Source organism: Hippocampus comes, unplaced genomic scaffold (genome assembly GCF_001891065.2).
Source record: "Hippocampus comes isolate QL1 unplaced genomic scaffold, H_comes_QL1_v1.1 scaffold156, whole genome shotgun sequence".
Classification (NCBI taxonomy): Eukaryota; Metazoa; Chordata; class Actinopteri; order Syngnathiformes; family Syngnathidae; genus Hippocampus; species Hippocampus comes.
In genome coordinates this window covers 6,292,017-6,311,444 of record NW_017805744.1, presented here as the reverse complement: position 1 = coordinate 6,311,444, position 19,428 = coordinate 6,292,017, and the positions used below count along the sequence as shown (strand labels likewise).

The 19,428-nt window shown below is 41.3% G+C and overlaps 1 protein-coding gene across 1 annotated transcript in view; it reads right to left on the bottom strand.

The window, feature by feature from the left end:
- Positions 1 to 19,428, bottom strand: part of tenm1 (teneurin transmembrane protein 1) — a 192,126-nt gene that overhangs the window by 106,784 nt on the left and 65,914 nt on the right. The window contains exons 5-6 of the mRNA XM_019883899.1: positions 18,508 to 18,746; positions 2,551 to 2,721 (exon numbers count right to left, since the gene is read on the bottom strand). Of these exons, the coding sequence (XP_019739458.1) occupies positions 2,551 to 2,721; positions 18,508 to 18,746 (410 nt within the window). The remainder of the gene's footprint in view (positions 1 to 2,550; positions 2,722 to 18,507; positions 18,747 to 19,428) is intronic.

Sequence of the window (19,428 nt, the reverse complement as noted above, 5' to 3'; positions counted from 1 at the left end):
AGAATTGACTGTAAAATAAGGAGAAAGTGACAAGGGTTCTCCATTAATCATAGCCTCCCGCAACTACCATGGTGCAATCCAGCAAAAATAAATAAATAAATGAATAAAATAAAATAATCACAATTTAATATTTTTCAAACCTGAGAACAAGTTTGTATTTGCCTTTGGTCAATTTTGCAGACATTTAAATAAGCATTTATTTAAATGTGAATAATTATTCAGATTCACGACTTCTGTGAAAATGCACCTTGACCATCCACAAAGCAAATTGCTACCCATCAATCATTCATGTCTTCTTCCCCCCACCCTTCTCTTGTTCATCTCTCTCTAGTGGCATGTCTTTATCCGTTTGGTTCCCTGGAGCCTCCACTCACCAGGCCTTGCGGTGTAATCTGATGGTTTGTGCGGTTTCTGGGTGTGAGAGGTGATGGGTACAGCAGGATGAGCGTGATAATCTCATGCTCTGGATTAAAGACCAATCTCTAATCTCTCTGGCCAACCTCCGTGTAGGGAATACCTCCGAGGGTTGCAAATTAATATCAACCGACTGTCTTAACTCTGCCCATTGCTATGTCCCAGTTTTTATCCGGCAACCTAAATCAATAGATGTTGAAACAATAGATTGTGATGCAACAGCCAGAAGTAAATTCAATGACCCCCGTGTGCTCTATTATCTAGGATTTAACTCCCGATTTGAGCGTTAATCCTCCGAATGTGAGGATTCATCAAGAGCAGTTGCTTTAGGGATGTCCCAGGTTGCTTAAAATGCAGTGGGTTGCAGTTTAGCTGAAACCTTCTCTCTCTCTCTAAGTGCTGAACATGAGCGCTGACAACTATGCAATATCCATCAGCCAACCATGAAGGTTGCTGTGTCCTGCCTGACATCATGACCTGCAACACTCACAATTAATGTACCGTATCATGGGGTTAAATTGGTGTTAGTAATTCCTCTGGCTAGTTGAGAAGTGAGTGGCGAGAGTTAATTCAAATCACGTAGCGGCTTGGAGGGAACATGATGAACTAATTATCTTGCCTTTCTTTTAAGTGACTAATAAATTTCAAACTTATTTATGGAGTGGGGTCGATTATCAGAACATGCGTCACATATAGCATATTATGTATGCAAGCCAAGGTTCAAATTAAAATAGTCTGACTGATATTCACACTTTTGGACACTCTGTTTGAGCATGGAAAGACAATTAAAATGTTGTGTTTAAAGGTGGAACATCCATCCATTATCTACTGCCTATCCGGGGCCGGGTCTCAGAGGCAGCAGCTTCAGCAGGGAAGCCAAGACTTCCCTCTCCCCAGCCACTTCTTCCGATTTTCCCGAAGGGATCCCAAGAGATCCCAGGTCTTTCCAGCATATCCTGGGTCATCCTCAGGGCCTCCTGCTAGTGTGACATGCCCTGAACACCCCATGGGGAGGTGTTCCAATGCAGACCAAACTCTGGCATATAGTGACCAAATTGCCCTGAGCAGGGGGTTCCATACCTCGTACTCCCAAAGCAACCCCAACAGAACTCACAGAGGAACACCTTCTCCAAGTCCACAAAACACATGTCGACTGGTTGGGCCAACTCCCATGCACCCTCAAGGACCCTGCCAAGGATTTAGAGCTGGTCCACCGTTCCATGGCTGGAGCGAAAACCACACTGCTTCTCCTCAATCTGAGATTCGACCTCCTGGCAGACCCTCCTCAGACAACATCCCTGAATAGACCTTCCTAAGGAGGCTGACGCCTGTGCTTCCACTGTTTTTGGAACATTCATTTAGGTCTCCCATCTTCAAAAGGAGTACCACCACCCTGGTCTGCCAATTCAAAGGCATTGTCCCCGATATCCATGCGATATTGTAGAGGCGTATCGACCACGACAGCCCCACAACATTCAGAATCTTTAGGATTTCCGGGCCATCGATAAATGACACCTGGGCCCCTTTTTCAACCATGTCTCCCCCTGCTGTTTCAGTAATAATGTCTATAAAAATGAAGAACAGCTATATGTTATATCAGGATTTTTTAACCTTAACTGGGGATACAAAATGCTCTTTCCAAAAAAAAAAAAAAAAAAAAAAAAACCTATGAAAATAAATTTATTCATTTTCTGACTGCTTATTTTGTTCAGGGTCAAAGGTGAGCTGGTGACATTAAGAGAGAGGCAGTGTACAATTAACAGAACACGCATGGATTGTTGATGCTCATCTGGAAAATACTGCACGATAAATCACATCTAAACCCATCTTAACTTTGTTCGTAATCATTAAAATGTATTATAATGAAATGTGTAACTACTACCCACTTGGAATGAAATTACATGGACTGGAATTTTCATTTTCACTATCCCATGTTTTAGTGCACAATGTGGGGCTGCTATGCAGTACTAAAGCCAAGATCAACCAAATAGAACCGGAACAGTTCATTTAATATGTTACGTATCTGTTTTGTCTCACTCTTGCTCTGAGACCACATACAGTCAAGGACTGTAATTTGCTGAGGGCATGATAAATCTGTCATTACTATTTTTTTTTTTTTTTTTTTTAAAAGCTCACCTCTGTCACTGGCATGTGTGTTCTCAGGGTTGAGTGTGTCCAGCAGGTGGATGGAGCTGGTAGGTCTAGTTTTGCGGTCCTCCTGTTGATGGTCTGCTGAGCTCACACCATTTTCATACAGCTGGCTTTCGCCGTGCCGCAGATGCCAGGTCAGACCTAACAGGTGGACCGCTACACACAAACACACACGCACGCAATGAGTGCCAAAGGGAGAGAAAAGATTGAGAAGATTAGAATTCAGCGTGTGTAAATGGGCATGTCTGACTCTCCTTTAATCCCCATATCTGGGCAATCATTCATTTTATGTGCTTATTAGTGTCCATCAAGGCAGCGCACAATTAGCAGATGCACAAAAGAACACAGGCAAACATACACACGCACACACATGCGCGGACGCACACCCGGCACACTTTCACATAGATTGTGGCAGAGGTGGGCAATTACCGGAGATCTTCAGAACTTGAGCCCAAGGCTGATATTAAAGTGCTAACACAGTCTTTTGTGCATGACTAATGATGCTTTGAAAGCCGCTGCCGATTCACAATCCATATGGGCCTTTTAAACAACAAAGGGTATGGGAGGATACTGGATTTCCCCCTCCCGCTCGTCAAACTGTTTACTGGGAACACAATCCAACACACTGTTAAATAGAAACAACCAACACCTGCCCATTAAGTAAATTAATTGTCTTGCAAGACTGTCAATAAAACGTTCCATAAAATATTCACCGCGCTCAAACAAATCTTAATGTTCTTTGTATGCAAAGTTACAGTCCTACCTATCTTTCATTGTTACTTGAAACATATCTTTAAAGGAAGCTTTGCTTCACTGAAGCAAAGAAGAAATAAATGAAATAAATCACTGCCAAGTTTTCTTCTGTGACACCTTCAGAACATCAAACAAAAGCGAAGAGTCGAACCACAAAGTAACTTTGCAATGGTGGCAGTCAGAGGCTGTCTGTACGCATTGCAGATCAAAGAACTTCTGAAGACTTCAAACATCTTCACTGTCTAGCTTCCTTTTGTTGATTGGTGGCACCCATAGAAAACCCTTGATACAAGCTTGCTAACTTGCACACAAAATGGCTGCTCATGAAAAAACCAAATGAGACACGATGACCCACACAAGTGAACAGGCTCACGCCAAAACACGACTTCCTGCTCGTTCGCCTCACACATGAATGCCTGGACTCTCACACCAACTTTCTTGCAACCCACGTGAGCTCTCGATCCTCAACCAATTGATGAGGGATACCTAAATAACACACACCATTGATTTGGGACTTTTTGGTGCAGCGCTATACCCTCTCACGGGGAAAACGATATATACGCAACATCTTACTATCTTGAACCAATGTTGGTTTAGCGCTCGACTCACACATGATGAGTTCTTCAAAGCAAAACACTGATGATTTCAAGGGCCATGAGGGAGACGTCATGCGACATTTAGTTCACACTAACGGAAGTTTCACCCTGTGATGAGTCCAGACATGGACATGCACGAATTCTGCACATTGATATGACTACAAGCCATTCATATGAAATGTGCCTTTTTTTTTTTCACTGAACTCTAATTTTTATATTAAAAAGTTTTAGTTTGGGGGGATTTGCCATTAACAAACTGGTGAAAAGTAAATTATAATGATGCCGTAGGATAAGTGATGCAAATGGCTTGGCTTATCTAGTGTGTGCTTGGAGGTTGCCCTTATTTACTGTATCCCATTAATTGACTTTGATCCTGAGTCATTGTGACTTGGTCTCAAATTTGCTGGAAGACTTGTGACTTGACTTGAAAAATCCAGAAAAATCGAGCCTTGACTTGGACTTTAGAGTTCAAGACTCCAGACTTGAGTTAGGTCGAAACTTGATGACAAAAAGGATTTGATGGTTGCTCAGGTTGACAGATTAAACATCAAATTAGTTAGCCAGGGAATGGATTTAGCTATTAAGCAATTAAACCTCTTGCTACGGAGAACCACATGCTCTCAGTTCATAGAATATTGTCATGTCGACTGGGACATCATGAGGGGTGTGCACTTCCGGCTATACAAACTACAGGCAGCCAAACTACAACATCAAACTTTGGTCGTCATTTGAATACCCATCCCGCAGCTGCCAATTGGCAGTGTCTTACTAGAGCTCGTCTGTAAATTTGTTTTTAAGTACTTGGAACTCGTCTTTATCAAGATCTTGCTTTGATTAAAAATGTTAAAACTATCAAAACGCGTGTGCTAAATAAACACATGATTTTATTCTGTCTTTGTTTTGTCTTTGGCAAATCTAAAATGATTTTCTTGTTTCTCAATGCACCAACATCTTTGTTAGTCCTGTGCCACTCGAGTGACAACTCTGTGGCCACAGTCCGTTAACAACTCTCCTAGCCTCTCCTCTTCACAACATCCCTAAAAAGCCCCTCTTGGAATACTTGCCCTTGCTGCTCATCAGTCTTTTTTTTTTTCACTCTTTCTTTTATAGTTGTCGACCTTTATCTTACAACACTTGCCATCTCATCTGTGATGAGGAGGCAAGATGAGGAGAGGATGGTTGTGTGGAGTGGGTGTACAGAGTGAGCATTTGTAAGCACGGCAATATGAATTTCCGTTCTTTAAAGATACAAATACTACATATGTGTGGATTGGATCTGAAAAATAAGCAATGGCAGCAATCACAAAAATGTAAATCGTATTAAGAACAAATGTACATAGCACAGGTTTCTGTCAAATATGACGAGTGCAAATTTATCTTGCATTATTTAACGATTTAGCTTATGAGGACATGAGCAAAAGCAAATCTCAGTTTCATTTTGGGAGGAGAGTAACATCATTTCACAACCTTGTAACATTTACATTTGTAGCAACCTCTGATAGACAGCTGATCCCAAGAAGGCCATCACTTCGAGTCGAACAGACAAGTAAAATCTAAGTAGCGTCCGAGCATTACTTTTTTTTTTTCCGTGCTTAACAATGTTTTGACAAATCCAACTCAATTGAAATTCAGTGTTGTTTCTCATATTCCAACAAAAACAATTTGCACAGTTGTCATGGTGATACAGTACATTGCTGCTCTGGGATTTATTATCGCCTTAGTCTGCCAAAATCAAGAGTAAACCTTTAAGCTCAAACAAGCTATAACGCAAAAGGCAATGTGCGCTTGACGTATACACACATAAATAGAGATAAATCAACCAAACATTGCACAGAGGGCAAGATTAATTTTCTAAATCAGTTGTTGACCCGACAGAGGCACACCCTCCAATATTCTTCACCCTTTTAAATATAATGACAGCCTGCAGATTAGGGGGGGGAAAAAAAAAAAAAAAACATGGCCAAGCTGATGACACCCTGTATAAATAACCTCTGGTGCCCATCTTTGACAAGTAAGTAATAGGTCGGATTTTTTTCTTTTTCTTTTTGTATGAAATGTGATTCTCAAGATTAAGATGTGGTTTCATAGACTTGTTATTCAAAGTACATCAAAATATGTTGCGGTATTTTATTAACCAAGAAAATATTCTGGTTTGGCTACAAATGTGAATCTAACCACAGATGATCTTTGAAGATAAAATCAACCGATCTCATTGCTACTGTAGTATTTACAGCCATCTGCTTTACCCGACTCAAAAAAACACATAAACAGACATAAGAAATAAATAATTAAATAAATAAATAAATACAGAACTACATTAAACCTCAAAATACGATAGCTGAAAACGATGTCCATGACAAAAGAAAACAATCTCACTACCAAGAAGTGTCCCTCCTTCCCTAGCATGCCAGCTGTATAGGAAATTTCAAGGGGCAATAGTTCAAGTGGAAGGATCATGTAAAATAAATAATTATTACGATTTGAGTACCGGTAATGGGAAAGGCCAGGTATATAATACAACACACATGCTGGAAAATTTATGAATGATATATCCATCCATTAATTTTCCGAACCGCTTTATCCTCACTAGGGTCACTGTGAAGTCGATGTGCTAACCACTCAACTACCGGGCCGCCCATGAATGATGTTTATATTTTATATCATTTATTATGGCATTTTGTGACACATGTCCTGTGTGTGAATTATAGAAAAAGCAACACACACGCACACACTCTTTCAAGAGCATGCAGTCAGTTACGTGAGCAGCCTGTGCTCTGCATGAACCTTGCTTGTGCTCTTTTTCTCCCTGGCTGTCTATCCATCTTTCCTTCAGTGTCTATCTTCTCAGCAATCTTACCAAAAGGTGCCTAACGGTGCCTACTCAGAGAAAGTCCAGTCATTATTTCCTAAAGAGGCAGCAGCACTTTGGAGCTAGAGAGCTGAGAGCTGCTGCACAGCAAGCTAACAGGCCAAGGTCCTCTTGCACATGAATCATTGATCAGCATGACAGTGAGATGACTGCCACAGGTAATAGAACGGCAGTGCACTGAGGGGGTTTGGTGCTGTCACTTACCCCCTGAGATTGACTTGAAGGATATGCTTGAAGTGAGAATACAACTCAAATAGAGAGGGGCACTTCGACTTGTAGTACAGTTAGGAACCAATGTATTTGTCAAAATAACCGCTCCCATATTTTTCACGTTGAGAGCTAAAATAAAATGTCATTTGGACCACAGGATTTGGGCTTTGGTGACATTTACTTAGCTTGAAGTTAATTACTTTGCTAGCAGATCTCCTGTAGGTGTATTAACTATTTCTAGAGGGGTGAAGCAAAGGCCAAGGAATACCTGTTAAATACTGATGCTGATTGGGAAACGTATCTTTCGTTTTTGCTACTGAAGTCAGCTTTCATTCTTGCCCGAGTGGAGCAGAGACTTACAGCGCCGGATGTAGCATATGGTGCTGTGGTGAAAAAGATTGCTCAGGGAGGGAGTCACTACCAACTTCATAATAAATATTACTGAGACATACTGTACGATGAAGGCCTGGAGTGGATCTGTATCACCCAGCATCACACATTTCTAGTCAGATGGATAAAATAATTGTTTATGATCTTAGGACCTCCCATCTTAAATAGTATTCATTTTTTACTCTCCTTTGATACCAGTAGCTTTTATTAACACCATTATTAAACCACTACTTAATAGATAAAAACCTCGACTCAGAGGTTTAGTTTTTACCTCTCAGAAAGGATGCACCATGTAATTCATGGCAATTCGACTTCCGAGTTTTGTAATGTTAAATTTGGAGTCCCACAGGGATCCGTATTTGGGACGTTACTGTTTAGCATCTACATGTTTCCACTTGGTGACATTATACATAAATATAACTTTAGTAGTCACTGTCATGCCAATGATACCCAATTATATATACATTTAGAAATAACAAACCCCCCACGTTGCTGTCATGTGAAGGTGCCCCTTGTTGAGATTAAACAATGGATGTTTTTCAATGTTTTTGCTTCTTAACTCCGATAAAATCAAGATCTTGATCATTGGCCCTGTTTGCCATCGGCGTTTATTGAAGGACACCACTTTGACTCTTTATAAATGTACTATTCTATGACCCAAATTGATTCAGCAAAAAACTGTTATATTTGACTCAGCTCACTAATATAACATTGTACGGTGTCCTTGTGTGACAACAAAGGTGCCTTCAAATAAAATTTATTAGGCTATTATTATTATTATTACTATGACTGTTGTTATTATTATAGAAAGATGAAATTATCAGAATGTGAACTTCGGTTCCTGACCAAGGAAGTGCAAACAGGACTGTCATTGTCTTGCCCTGGCCGAACTATTAGATCGACAGGGTAAGGGTGTGTGTGTGTGTGTGTGTGTGTGTGTGTGTGTGTGTGTGTGTGTGTGTGTGTGTGTGTGCGTGTGTGTGTGTGTGTGTCGCTATTCCTCAATAAGGCTCATTTGCATAGGGGTGGGCAATTTCTTTGCCAAATATATGCATAAATATGTGCAAATACCACTGGCGCACCGAGACGCATTCTGTTTGGTGTCTCAGTTAGTGACGCAATTCACCATCTGGGCATCTTTTGTTGATTCGACTCTGCTCCATTTTTACTAGTTAGCACCACGCAAAAGCCACACAATCCTTTCGTGAATCCGGCCCGCTGTTTTAAACACAACTGCCAACATCCACTTGTTGCCAGCAGGACACTCACAATCTGCAATTGCAATTTCTTCCCCTATTTGGGACCTTAGTAAAAGATCACAATCTGAGTACATCACACGCAACACGCACGCCAACAGTACACACAATCTAGTCGAGCAAACATGTAATATACTGAACATACTTTGGGATCTTAGAAAATCAGATCCATAGTCTTAGAATGAACAGGTGAAAAGAAAAAGTCAATACGCGCATTCAAGCATCAGTCATTCCATTTAGTGTGTAGGTTAGCATGTATCGTAAATTCAATTGCTCATCCAAGTTGCACTGCATGGTCGTGTCAGCCTCCAGCAAAGACGCAACTTCAGAGGGATGGCGGTGGTTGCGGAGGGATGGAATGCAGGCAGAGATAAAAGTCGCACACGAGAGGGAGAAAGCGGCGTAATGGAGGAGAGAGACAAATGGGCAAAACGTGTGAAGGAGAGTGAAGAGGAGTGAGGGATGACGACTCCTCAGCCAATAAAACAAATTTCTGACTGAAGCTGACTGAGAGCCTCAGGTCTCTGCATGGTTGTATGTGTTTTGGTGCTCGATTCATTCTGACAGACATGAGATGGTAAAATATTTTTTCTTACTAATCCAATCTGCCTCACTGTTAAAGTCTGCATCTTTGTGTGTATGATTGTGCAACTGCTGACATTCACACCTGTGCTACTTTGTATTACATGAGTGTGGCAGACACAGTTACAGTTTGATGATTAAATGGGCATGGGCGGAGGTGTAAAGAAAGGGCAAGGTTGTGAACATCATTACGATGGCGACAGCTCTGACGCAGGTTGAAGTGATTGCCAAATCTGTCTGCAAGGTAAGAGACTTTTGTCTGTCTCGGAAAAAAAAAAATCTGGAAAAAAAAATAACCTTTCAACCTATTTTAAAAAGAAGACAAGATCCATGTGCAGTTAAGATTTAGACAATAGCGGTTTTGATGTGGCACTTCAGTGGCCTTGGCGCAATCCTTTAATTGCTCAACCCAGTGTTGCAAAGTCGGTCGATGTAAATACTGTCGTTTTCACATTTTGCCCTTTGTTCACTGTTTTACATTTCCTGTCACACCCGCCACCCACTCTCTCTGTTTACCTCTCACTTACTGTCGAACTAATCTGTCCCTTTGCTGAAGGATGAGTCATATTACAGACATACAAGATTTACCGGAGCAGGGGTAGGTGCCGTGTTACATTCCCCCTCTTGCAGTCATCAACAAACATGACAAAGAAGAGAACGAGTAGTACACACCAATTGCATAATATGGGCAAAGGTATTACCACACATATAGGAAATGGCAATTGATGAAATGTTGGATTTTCTCCCTTGGGCAGTTACAGCTTCTACTCTTTTGGAAGAATTGCTATATACCTTTTGAATGTTTCTGGCCATTATTGCTCATTCATTCAGAAACAACATAAGTGAGGTCAGAGGTCACTCTTGTAGGGAGACGCTCAGCTGCCACCTTAATTTTAGTTCATGCCAAAGGTATCCATTGTGGTTGAGGTCAGTGGTCTGAGAAATGTATTCCAACCCAACTCATTTTGGATTATGGGACTTTCTCAATGTCAAACTGATTCCCAAACTCCTCCAGCTAAGTCAGAAGTATTGTTCATTTTATCTTGCAACTTGTAAAGATGCAAATAAATGGTTTCAGTGATAAATTGATAAGTTTGATTCTGACTATGCTGCAGCTCAGTATTTAGGACCTACACCAGAGAACTATGAATAAAAAGACAAAGTGGAAACCCAAGTCAGTGCTTGTGAACAAATGCTTGCCAAGTGAACTTTGGATTCATCGAGTTTCATTGCAATCTCTGTGCCCTTCTGGACATTTTTTTTTCAATGTGCTTCTCTGTCCATTCAAAGTCCTGTGACCACAGCATGTCTCGCCTTTTAAAAGCAATTCTATCTGAGGCTGCTGTAGCAGTTAGAGCAGTTTTAGCAAAGGCCAGTCGGTTTCTTTGAGCTGCATCAGTCGACCAAAATAGAAGAGTGAAAACAAAGAGAAACTGGACCAATCAATATAAACCCCAATGAGGCATGAAGCAGCTGGCTGAAAGAAGCTGCGGGTGAGGAACACACATATGCACACGTGCACGCACCCCCAAGCACACTGGCGCAGACCAACAAACACACATTATCTCAAACATTCAGAAAGTGATGCACCTAACGTACAATTGGACTCACAATCTCACAAATGCAAGTTCCTTGTTCCAATTCTCTCAAACCATAAACCATTAAAGCTGTAGAACCTATAATTGTCCAGCATTTGTCGACAGTCAGCTCGGTTAATTTAATTGTGCAGTTGTTTTGCTGCAGTGCTCACGAAGTTGACTGTGCACAAGACTGGTGAACACTATCTGGATTGAAAATAGAAACACAAATGCTTCATACCAGTATCTTAAAATGATATGTTATTCTTGTTCTTTAAGAAGAACGCAAGTCACAGACAATACAGAAACATGTTTGCTGATTATTTTTTGTAATTACTGAGGGCAATTTCCACCCCTCCAGCCCCCCTGAATAATTAAATAATAAAAGAAATTTAAAAAATAATAATTAAATCATTCATTATGTTTATTTGCGGTAGCATACTCTCACAATTCATCCCTAAATCCAGTTTCATAAAGTGCATATAATATGTATTTTATTCATGTGATTTTGAGTTGTATAACTTGTTCTTGGACAGAGATGATAGTTATGACACCCATCACATGAAATGCCACAGGCGAAATGATACCTAATTTTCTTGACATTTCATGTCTCATCACTCCTCAACACATTTCATCAATGGAATTTCTGGAGCAGGGAGCTAAGATAACAGAGAATTGAGGATCAAAGAAAAAGCAGCTTGCAAATAAGAAATTGAGAAAGGTGTCCCTTTCTATTTCTTCACAGAAATAACAATGCAGTTATTTTGTCCAAAATGTATTTTGTAGTTAAAAGTGGGTATCTTGTAAGTATACAATCTTGAAGGTATACAATCAAAACTGATTAATAGAAAAAAAAACAAAAACAAAAAAAAAACTGGGCAACAATGCAGATTTAAAACGACAGATAAAGATCATGAATAATAACAACCCCATCGAGAAACTTCACTCTGCGGCTGTGATTGCAATCCAGTCTAGTATTGCCACAATCGAATGAGTGTGCTCAGGAGATCATTTGCTTTGAGCTTTTGAGGCATCCTGGTACGAGTGGTATGCCCACAACTTGAATTTCGTACTACACTTCATCGGGACTTCCACAAAACAACCCTAATAAATCCCTTGAGTTTGAAGTAATTTATGCATGCACACATACCGTATTTTCATGTTTGACAGGCAGTTACAGATGACAATCGGTCTCCTTCCTCCTCCCACACACTTGACCAGAAGTAAATCACTCAAAGCTAATTGTTTATTCTTTTCATTGCCACAATCCACAGTGCCGCATGCACACCATGAGATTGTTTTCTAATGTCGAACCAGCACATGCAGCAGGAGGTATCAAATTGTCATCATTTGTTGTCCGTACTTTTAGTGTAACTGTATGTTTTACTCTCTCCACACGATTGTCTTCTGTGAGGATGTGAATATACATTGCGCTGTGTTCAGAGATTTACATGCGGGAACATGGGCAACCTATGACACATTGTTGTATGTTTTAAATTTGTGCCAGAGGAAAAATGAAAGAGGGAATTGGACACAGATGGATCCAATATTGGCATGTGTCTCTGGACCCTGCTACAAATTTTTAACCTATTGACCAAGTGGCTTTCCACTAATTTCAACAGGGAACGTTAATTTGAGATGAGTGACTTCAGTTCCAAGCTTGTCGGTCAAGGCACCACTGTATAAAACGAAAATATCAAGACACAATGGTTCAGCACTCTGAGGATCCAACAGCTTTGGGGTCACATAGAGCAGGGGTCCCCAACCGCCGGTCCGCGGACCGGTACCGGTCCGCAGGGCATTTGGTACCGGGCCGCACAGAAAGAACTTGCCTTAATTCCGTTTGATTTATTTCGGAATACGAAAGATGTTTTATTTTGAAAAATTACCGGATTCTCCGTTACATCCGTGTGTGTCACGCTTGACACACGTCAAGCCACGCTTCTCTGTCACGTGACCGATTCCGCTTAAAAACAAAACGTCAGAGCTCGCAAAATGAGTAAAAAAACTGCTGGAGATCAAATGACGGCGGCCTTAAAAGTACGTTCGAGACAACTGGATTAAAGTTATGGCTGAATATTCTGAGATCGCCACAGTAGCACTGTTGCTATTTCCGACATGCTACCTGTGTGAGGCGGGGATTTTCTGCAGCAACGGCGACTAAAACAAAATTACGAAGTAGACGTGACGTAAAACACACACTTGAGGTGTCATTGTCTCCTATTACCCCGAGATGGGACCGTCTGGTTGCAGAAAATCAAGCTCGGTGCTGTGGTGAGTCGTCATTTTCATGCACTTTGAATTTGTGTTGTATCGTATTTTGAAGGCATTAAACATTACCATAGCGATCAGTGTTGCGGCCAGATTAGACGCTCCTTGTGTTTATTATTATATTTCGAAAACACCACCGTTTTCATGCAGCTCATACCATATTATTTTGTTGTATTATTTCCGCCACACCTTAAATGCCGGTCCCTGAAAATATTGTCTGACATAAACCGGTCCGTGGGGCAAAAAAGGTTGGGGACCCCTGACATAGAGGGAATGGCGTGGTGTGGGCTTGACCGTTGCTAGCTTGCACTTCAAATTGAAGAAGGTGTTGGATCAACTTTGGCTTGCATGCAGAAAAAAATATCTGATAAATGGCTTGTCCTTTGCTCTCACTCAGTGGTTCTTAACCTGGGTTCGATCGAACCCGAGGGGTTCGGTGAATCTGTCTCAGGGGTTCGACGGAGCCTCTGCCATGGAGGGTAAGACAGACCCGACTCAACATGTCAATTAGCAACAATGATCCTCAGTCGGAAAAGGGTGGAGTGCCCCTTCCGGGTCGGGGAGATCTTGCCCCAAGTTGAGGAGTTTAAATATCTTGGGGTCTTGTTCACGAGTGAAGGCAGGAGGTAGCGAGACATCGACAGACGGATCGGTGCAGCGTCTGTTGTGATGCGGACCTTGTATCGGTCTGTCGTGGTAAAGAAGGAGCTGAGCCAAAGGGCGAAGCTCTCAATTTACCGGTCGAGCTATGGGTCGTGACCGAAAGAACGAGATCCCGGATACAAGCGGCCGAAATAAGTTTTCTCCGCAGGGTGTCCAGGCTTTCCTTTACAGACAGGGTGAGAAGCTCGGTCATCTGGGAGGGGCTCAGAGTCGAGCCGCTTTTCCTCCACATCGAGAGAAGCCAGATGAGGTGGCTCGGGCATCTGATTAGGATGCCTCCTGAACGCCTCCCTGGTGAGGTGTTCCGGGCATGTCCCACCGGCAGGAGACCTTGGGGACGACCCAGGACACGCTGGAGAGACTATGTCGCCCAGCTGGCCTGGGCGACATAGGAACGCCTCGGGATCTCCCGGGAAGAGGCGGCTGGGGAGAGGGAAGTCTGGGCTTCCCTGCTTAAGCTGCTGCCCCCGCGACCCGACCCCATCATAAGTGGTAGAAGATGAATGGATGGATGGATGGATGGCAATTCAACTCTATAAATTTGAGATTGCAGACTATACAAACACATGAAAGCACACACCCACCCCCCCACACACACACACACACACACACACACACACACACACACACACACACTTTATGAAATTAGAGACTGAACCAAGTTTGACCTCTGGGAATAACGTGTAAATTTGAAAGCTCCGCACACGTTAAATTGCCATTAAACAGTAAAACTAGATTTCGTGAAAGATTTGTGTTTCACGTAAAGCAAACGGTGGGTCATTTGTTTTATAAACGTAATCAAGAAGTGCCTAGAGCAGTGGTTCTTAACCTTTTTAGAGGTACCGAACCCAGTCAGTTAATATGCACATTCACCGAAGCCTTCATGAGTGAAAAATAAATAATTTTTTTTTAATGAATTCAAGATCCAAAAAAAACAATTTATTGAAAACAGAAAAAAGTAAATACAATTTCAAGAGATAAGTACACTTTTTTTTTTTTTTTTTTGTACGACGTACTATCACGACAGTCACACGTTGACTCCTAAGCGAACTAAATTTCCCACAGCACTGACTGGACAAGCGATGTCATGTGATGATCTGCAGCCAGTGGTGGCCAAGCGGGCATGTCATAACTAATTAACATGTTGAGTCGCGTGTGTCTTACCTTCTATGGCAGAGGCTCCGTTCAACCCCTGAGACTGACTCACCCAACCCCTGGGGTTCGATCGAACCCAGATTAAGAACCACTCGCCTAGAGTCATAATGGCCCCCTCAACACAACAATGCACTCAACACAACCTAAACGACATGTCGAATGTGAGTCACTGGAAAGTGATTACAATTATTAGATCAGAGCCAACAGTTGTGTAACTAATTTCGCAACGGTGCTCCTTTTTATATAACATCACATCATAGCTTCGGGTCATCTTTAAATTCTCTAATTGTGAAATTAGTTGTGTGAAATGAATTGATGCAAATCATACCCTAATGAGCTTTTCTGACACAAAAGGGCATCGAGGTTTTACAGAAGCAGAACTCAAATGAGCCTTAAATAATAAAATGAGTGACTGGTGGTGGTGTCATCACATCTATCCTTCAAGATTATAGATGCAATCTGAACCTGTCCTCTAGCTCTCCTTAAATGCCCCGTCATAATGCCCGCCTCTCATATCTGATGGTCGTGCTGTGCTTAATAACAAGTGAAGACTGCTGGATGGAGGTGCGCTGGGAAATGAACAAATTAACAAAGCAATTCACAGTCTCTGCAGCACTGTGGGGGGTCTTCGAGGAGAGACAAAGGGTTGTAAAGAAAGCGGGGAATACAGTGTCACCTGCTGAAAACGGGGCATGTGCTGCAATCATTTCAAAACAGTAATATCTGCATTCATGTGTTGCACTATTTACTCTGTAATTGGACACCTTCATCAGGGACATAATATTACTGCTTCATTATTGGCTGGGTTGTTTTTCCTCCAAATTAATGAAGTCACATATATTATAACTTCACACACAAGGCTCCGACGACTCATGTGAGGTTTGTCGTTGTAAGAATGGTTTTGACTCGCTCGTGTCTAATCGATCATTGAAATTCTGAGAATTTCCAACAAGGTATGATCGGTGAGTGGGTAGCACCTCCACATCACAACTCCGAGGTGGTGGATTTCTGGCTGGGCTCCGACCTTACTGTATGAAGATTGCGTATTCCCCCCCACACGTACGTGGGTTTTCCCCATGTACTATGGCTTCCTCCCACATTCCATTCCAACATGTTTTGAAGGTTAATCAAAGTCTGGAAATCAAACTCAACTTACTGCATGTGGAGAGCACAAGAATCCGGGTGTGTCCGGGCCACAACGTATTTACAAAAAAGATAAAATAATCCAATCTTTTCACTTTTTTAAAATAACAGCACAGAACGTTAATTGTTGTAAAGAACATGACCAAAACTGGTGGGACGGACTTTCTCTTCTCCATTGTACTTTACATATTCCTCGGCATGTTCAGTTGAATGATTGATTTCAGATTTCTTGCCAAGAGCAATTTTAACCTAATTTTGTAGAATTGTGGTTGGCGAGAGAAAATATACAAACAACCACAATAACAAAAAGCATTCATCTTTCAAAAAAATGATTGCAAACTAATCAGTGCTGCAGAATTTTTGTATGGATCAGATTTTTTTTTCATACTGAAGTACGGCAAATGTCAGATACTTTTACTTGAACACGAAAGACTTTTACCCAGATAATATTCAACAAAGTGAATCTTATTTTCGACCAGAGTTACTTGTACTTTAATTCAAATTGTATTCAGGCATTTTGTACAAGACTGGGAATTGGCTAATCAAAATACTATTGCTATTTTTTTTTTTCTCATCCTGTCAAAGGTTGTTAATTAAATGATTCAAATGACTGGATAATTAGGTAATGAGAAAAGCTAATCATGTGGCAGCCAGTGTCTCAACCTCTCACCCTTAACAAAGACATTAAGTCCATGACCATTGTAATCTTGGATTTGAAAATCGTTGATGTACGCGCCAACATATCATCTTTTCTCATGTCACATCCATCTAAATGTAGTTGCCATGGTAATGGCAACACGGAGATCAATCATTGCCAAGCAGGAGTGGGGCATGACACCAATTAAAAGGTTATGTTGTCTCCTAGTCATCACTCATACTCCTCGCTAATGCACTAATTACTAGGTCCGGGACATTAATGGGATAGCATGGTTCAGGCAGGGGATTAATCTGCATGGCTTTGCTCCGTGAATGAGTGTGTATGTGCGCGTGTGTGTCTGTGTGTGCCTCTATGTGATTAATGTGAACCCCCAAAATCCCCCCCTGACAGCCTTAGTAAGACATGAGTGACACCACATAAAAGGAATGAGCGTTGGGATGTCAGCACTCGAAGACCATCGGATGAGGTCAAGGCTGGGACCTACGATGCATTTTTAGCGCTCTTTCACTCACTACGATATACATTGATTATATTCTTGAGCAAGAATGATTTCACATAGTTGCTGTGATATCTTTTGGAACGCTTGAAATTTTTATAGCCTCCTCCTTGAACTGCCCCTTTTTCGCGATCCTCGCCCATCCGTTCGGCTTACATTGCACTCGACTCCGATGGCCCATATCACACAGGTGATGAGCTCTTGAGAAGGTGGGCCCAATGAGTACAGGCCCGGCCACCAGGCACTTGCCTTTGAGCCCCACCTACAGCCTCCTGACTTCAGATAGGCCGACCCGGGTAAGGGAAAATGTTTTCCAAGATATTTTCTTTTGATCCGTGCTTTGTCTGCTCCCTAACCTCGGAGCTGCTTACCATGGGTGACCCTGCCAGGGGCTAAAAGTTCCAGACAACGTCGCTCCTGAGATCAATGGGACACACAATAAAGTGATGGGGGGTGTGATTGATTATAATTGGAATAATTATTGGCATAATTAAAAATCTTAAAAGCGTAGAATTACGTACTAAAGAGAGAGAGCGAGAGAGAGAGAGAGAGAGAGAGAGAGAGAGAGAGAGAGAGAGAGAGAGAGAGAGAGCAAGCGAGAGAGACTCAGAGAGAGAATTTATATGTCTATTCATCATAAAATAATTACCAATTTTGTGTGCTTTGGTCCAATGACTCAGATGCAATTCAGAATTTCCCACAGATTTGGAATGGATTATTTTCTGTGTTTGAATCCATTTTGCACAGCTTATTACGACAACATTCTGGTTGTATAATTGCCTTTTAGTAGTTTGCATTGATTGTATTTCAAATTTATTTTGTATTGAAATGGCTCCCTTGGTGATTTGCTTTGAAATTATTGGCAAAAATAAAATAAAACACAAAACAACAACACCAAGATCACCTCTTCCTCTTAACCTTACAACCAGCGATGACATTATTCAAATAATAAATGCACAGCAATTCCGGTCTTATATTTTTTCAGCAATAATAGCTTGGTTCACAACACCAACTTTCATTATTATCATCCCCTTCATTCCCATCATCATCATCATCATCATCATTATCATCAACTTTCAAGCAGAAAGCACAAACACAATGTAGAGACAATGTGTTCTGTGCTTTGATTTTGGTTAAATAAAAAGGGAGAGCGTCATCTTATCAGTACAATTCTTGGCAAACATGAAATTAATCTGAATATGGATTGAGCTCAAAATAAAAACAACCTATTCAAATGCTACCTCGGCACAGAATTTCCCTGGTAGCGATAAAGGAAAAAAACTGTGCGGTTATATGGGAATGTCAGGAAGAAGAGGAACTCACCAATGACATATGTGAGCAGCAGAGCTAGGGTAAGAGTGAGAAGAGACGCAGATAATGCTGTACACTTCCAGTTGCAGCAGCGATGAGGCTTGTTGAAGGTAAACAGTGGTCTGGTCACACTGCTGCGAGGCAGGGGCCTGGGCGGAGGCGAGTACACTGTTCCAGAGGTCAAAGGGTAACCCTGCCCCGCACCTGAAAGCAGGGCTGATGAGCCCGAGCCTTGCTTGAATAGGAAGTGTCTAAAATGGAGAAACAAAATGTTACATTTAGGTCAAATGATTGAATATTAGTAATAAACAAATTGAAGCTTTCCAAGACAAGTACTGTATTATGTGTTGACACAATGCAAAAAGCAAAGCTCAATTTTTTTGAAGTTGTTCATTTTGAAAATGTATTTCTTCTCCTTGTGTTCATCTTGGATACAGATGACGTTGTCACATTTAGCTCTTAACTACCTCAATGGCATCCGTACATGTAATTTTTTTTTTTATTTAACGTATTTTCCGCACGACAAGGCGTTTCAAGTACAATGAATGGCCTATTTTAAAACTGTTTTCATGTATAGGAGGCACCGCATTATAAGAAGCATAGAATAGAAGCCACAATAGTGTCTGCAGTTGCATAATGCATCCACTAGATAGAGCTATGCTAAAGGGAATACAATACAATAAAATACAGCTTTATTCATGTTGAGTTTTCACAACCGTTGCAGCTGTAACAAAGCATTTCACATAACGTTTAAAATGGTATGTACAAGAAATCAGAATAGTAATCCATATATAAGGAGCATCAGATTATAAAGCGCACTGTCGGCTTTTGAGAAAATTGAATGCTTTTAGATGTGCCTTATCGTGCGGAAAATACGGTATTTATTTTTGATCATCAGATCTATGAGACTCCCTCTCTCTCTCTCTCTCTCTC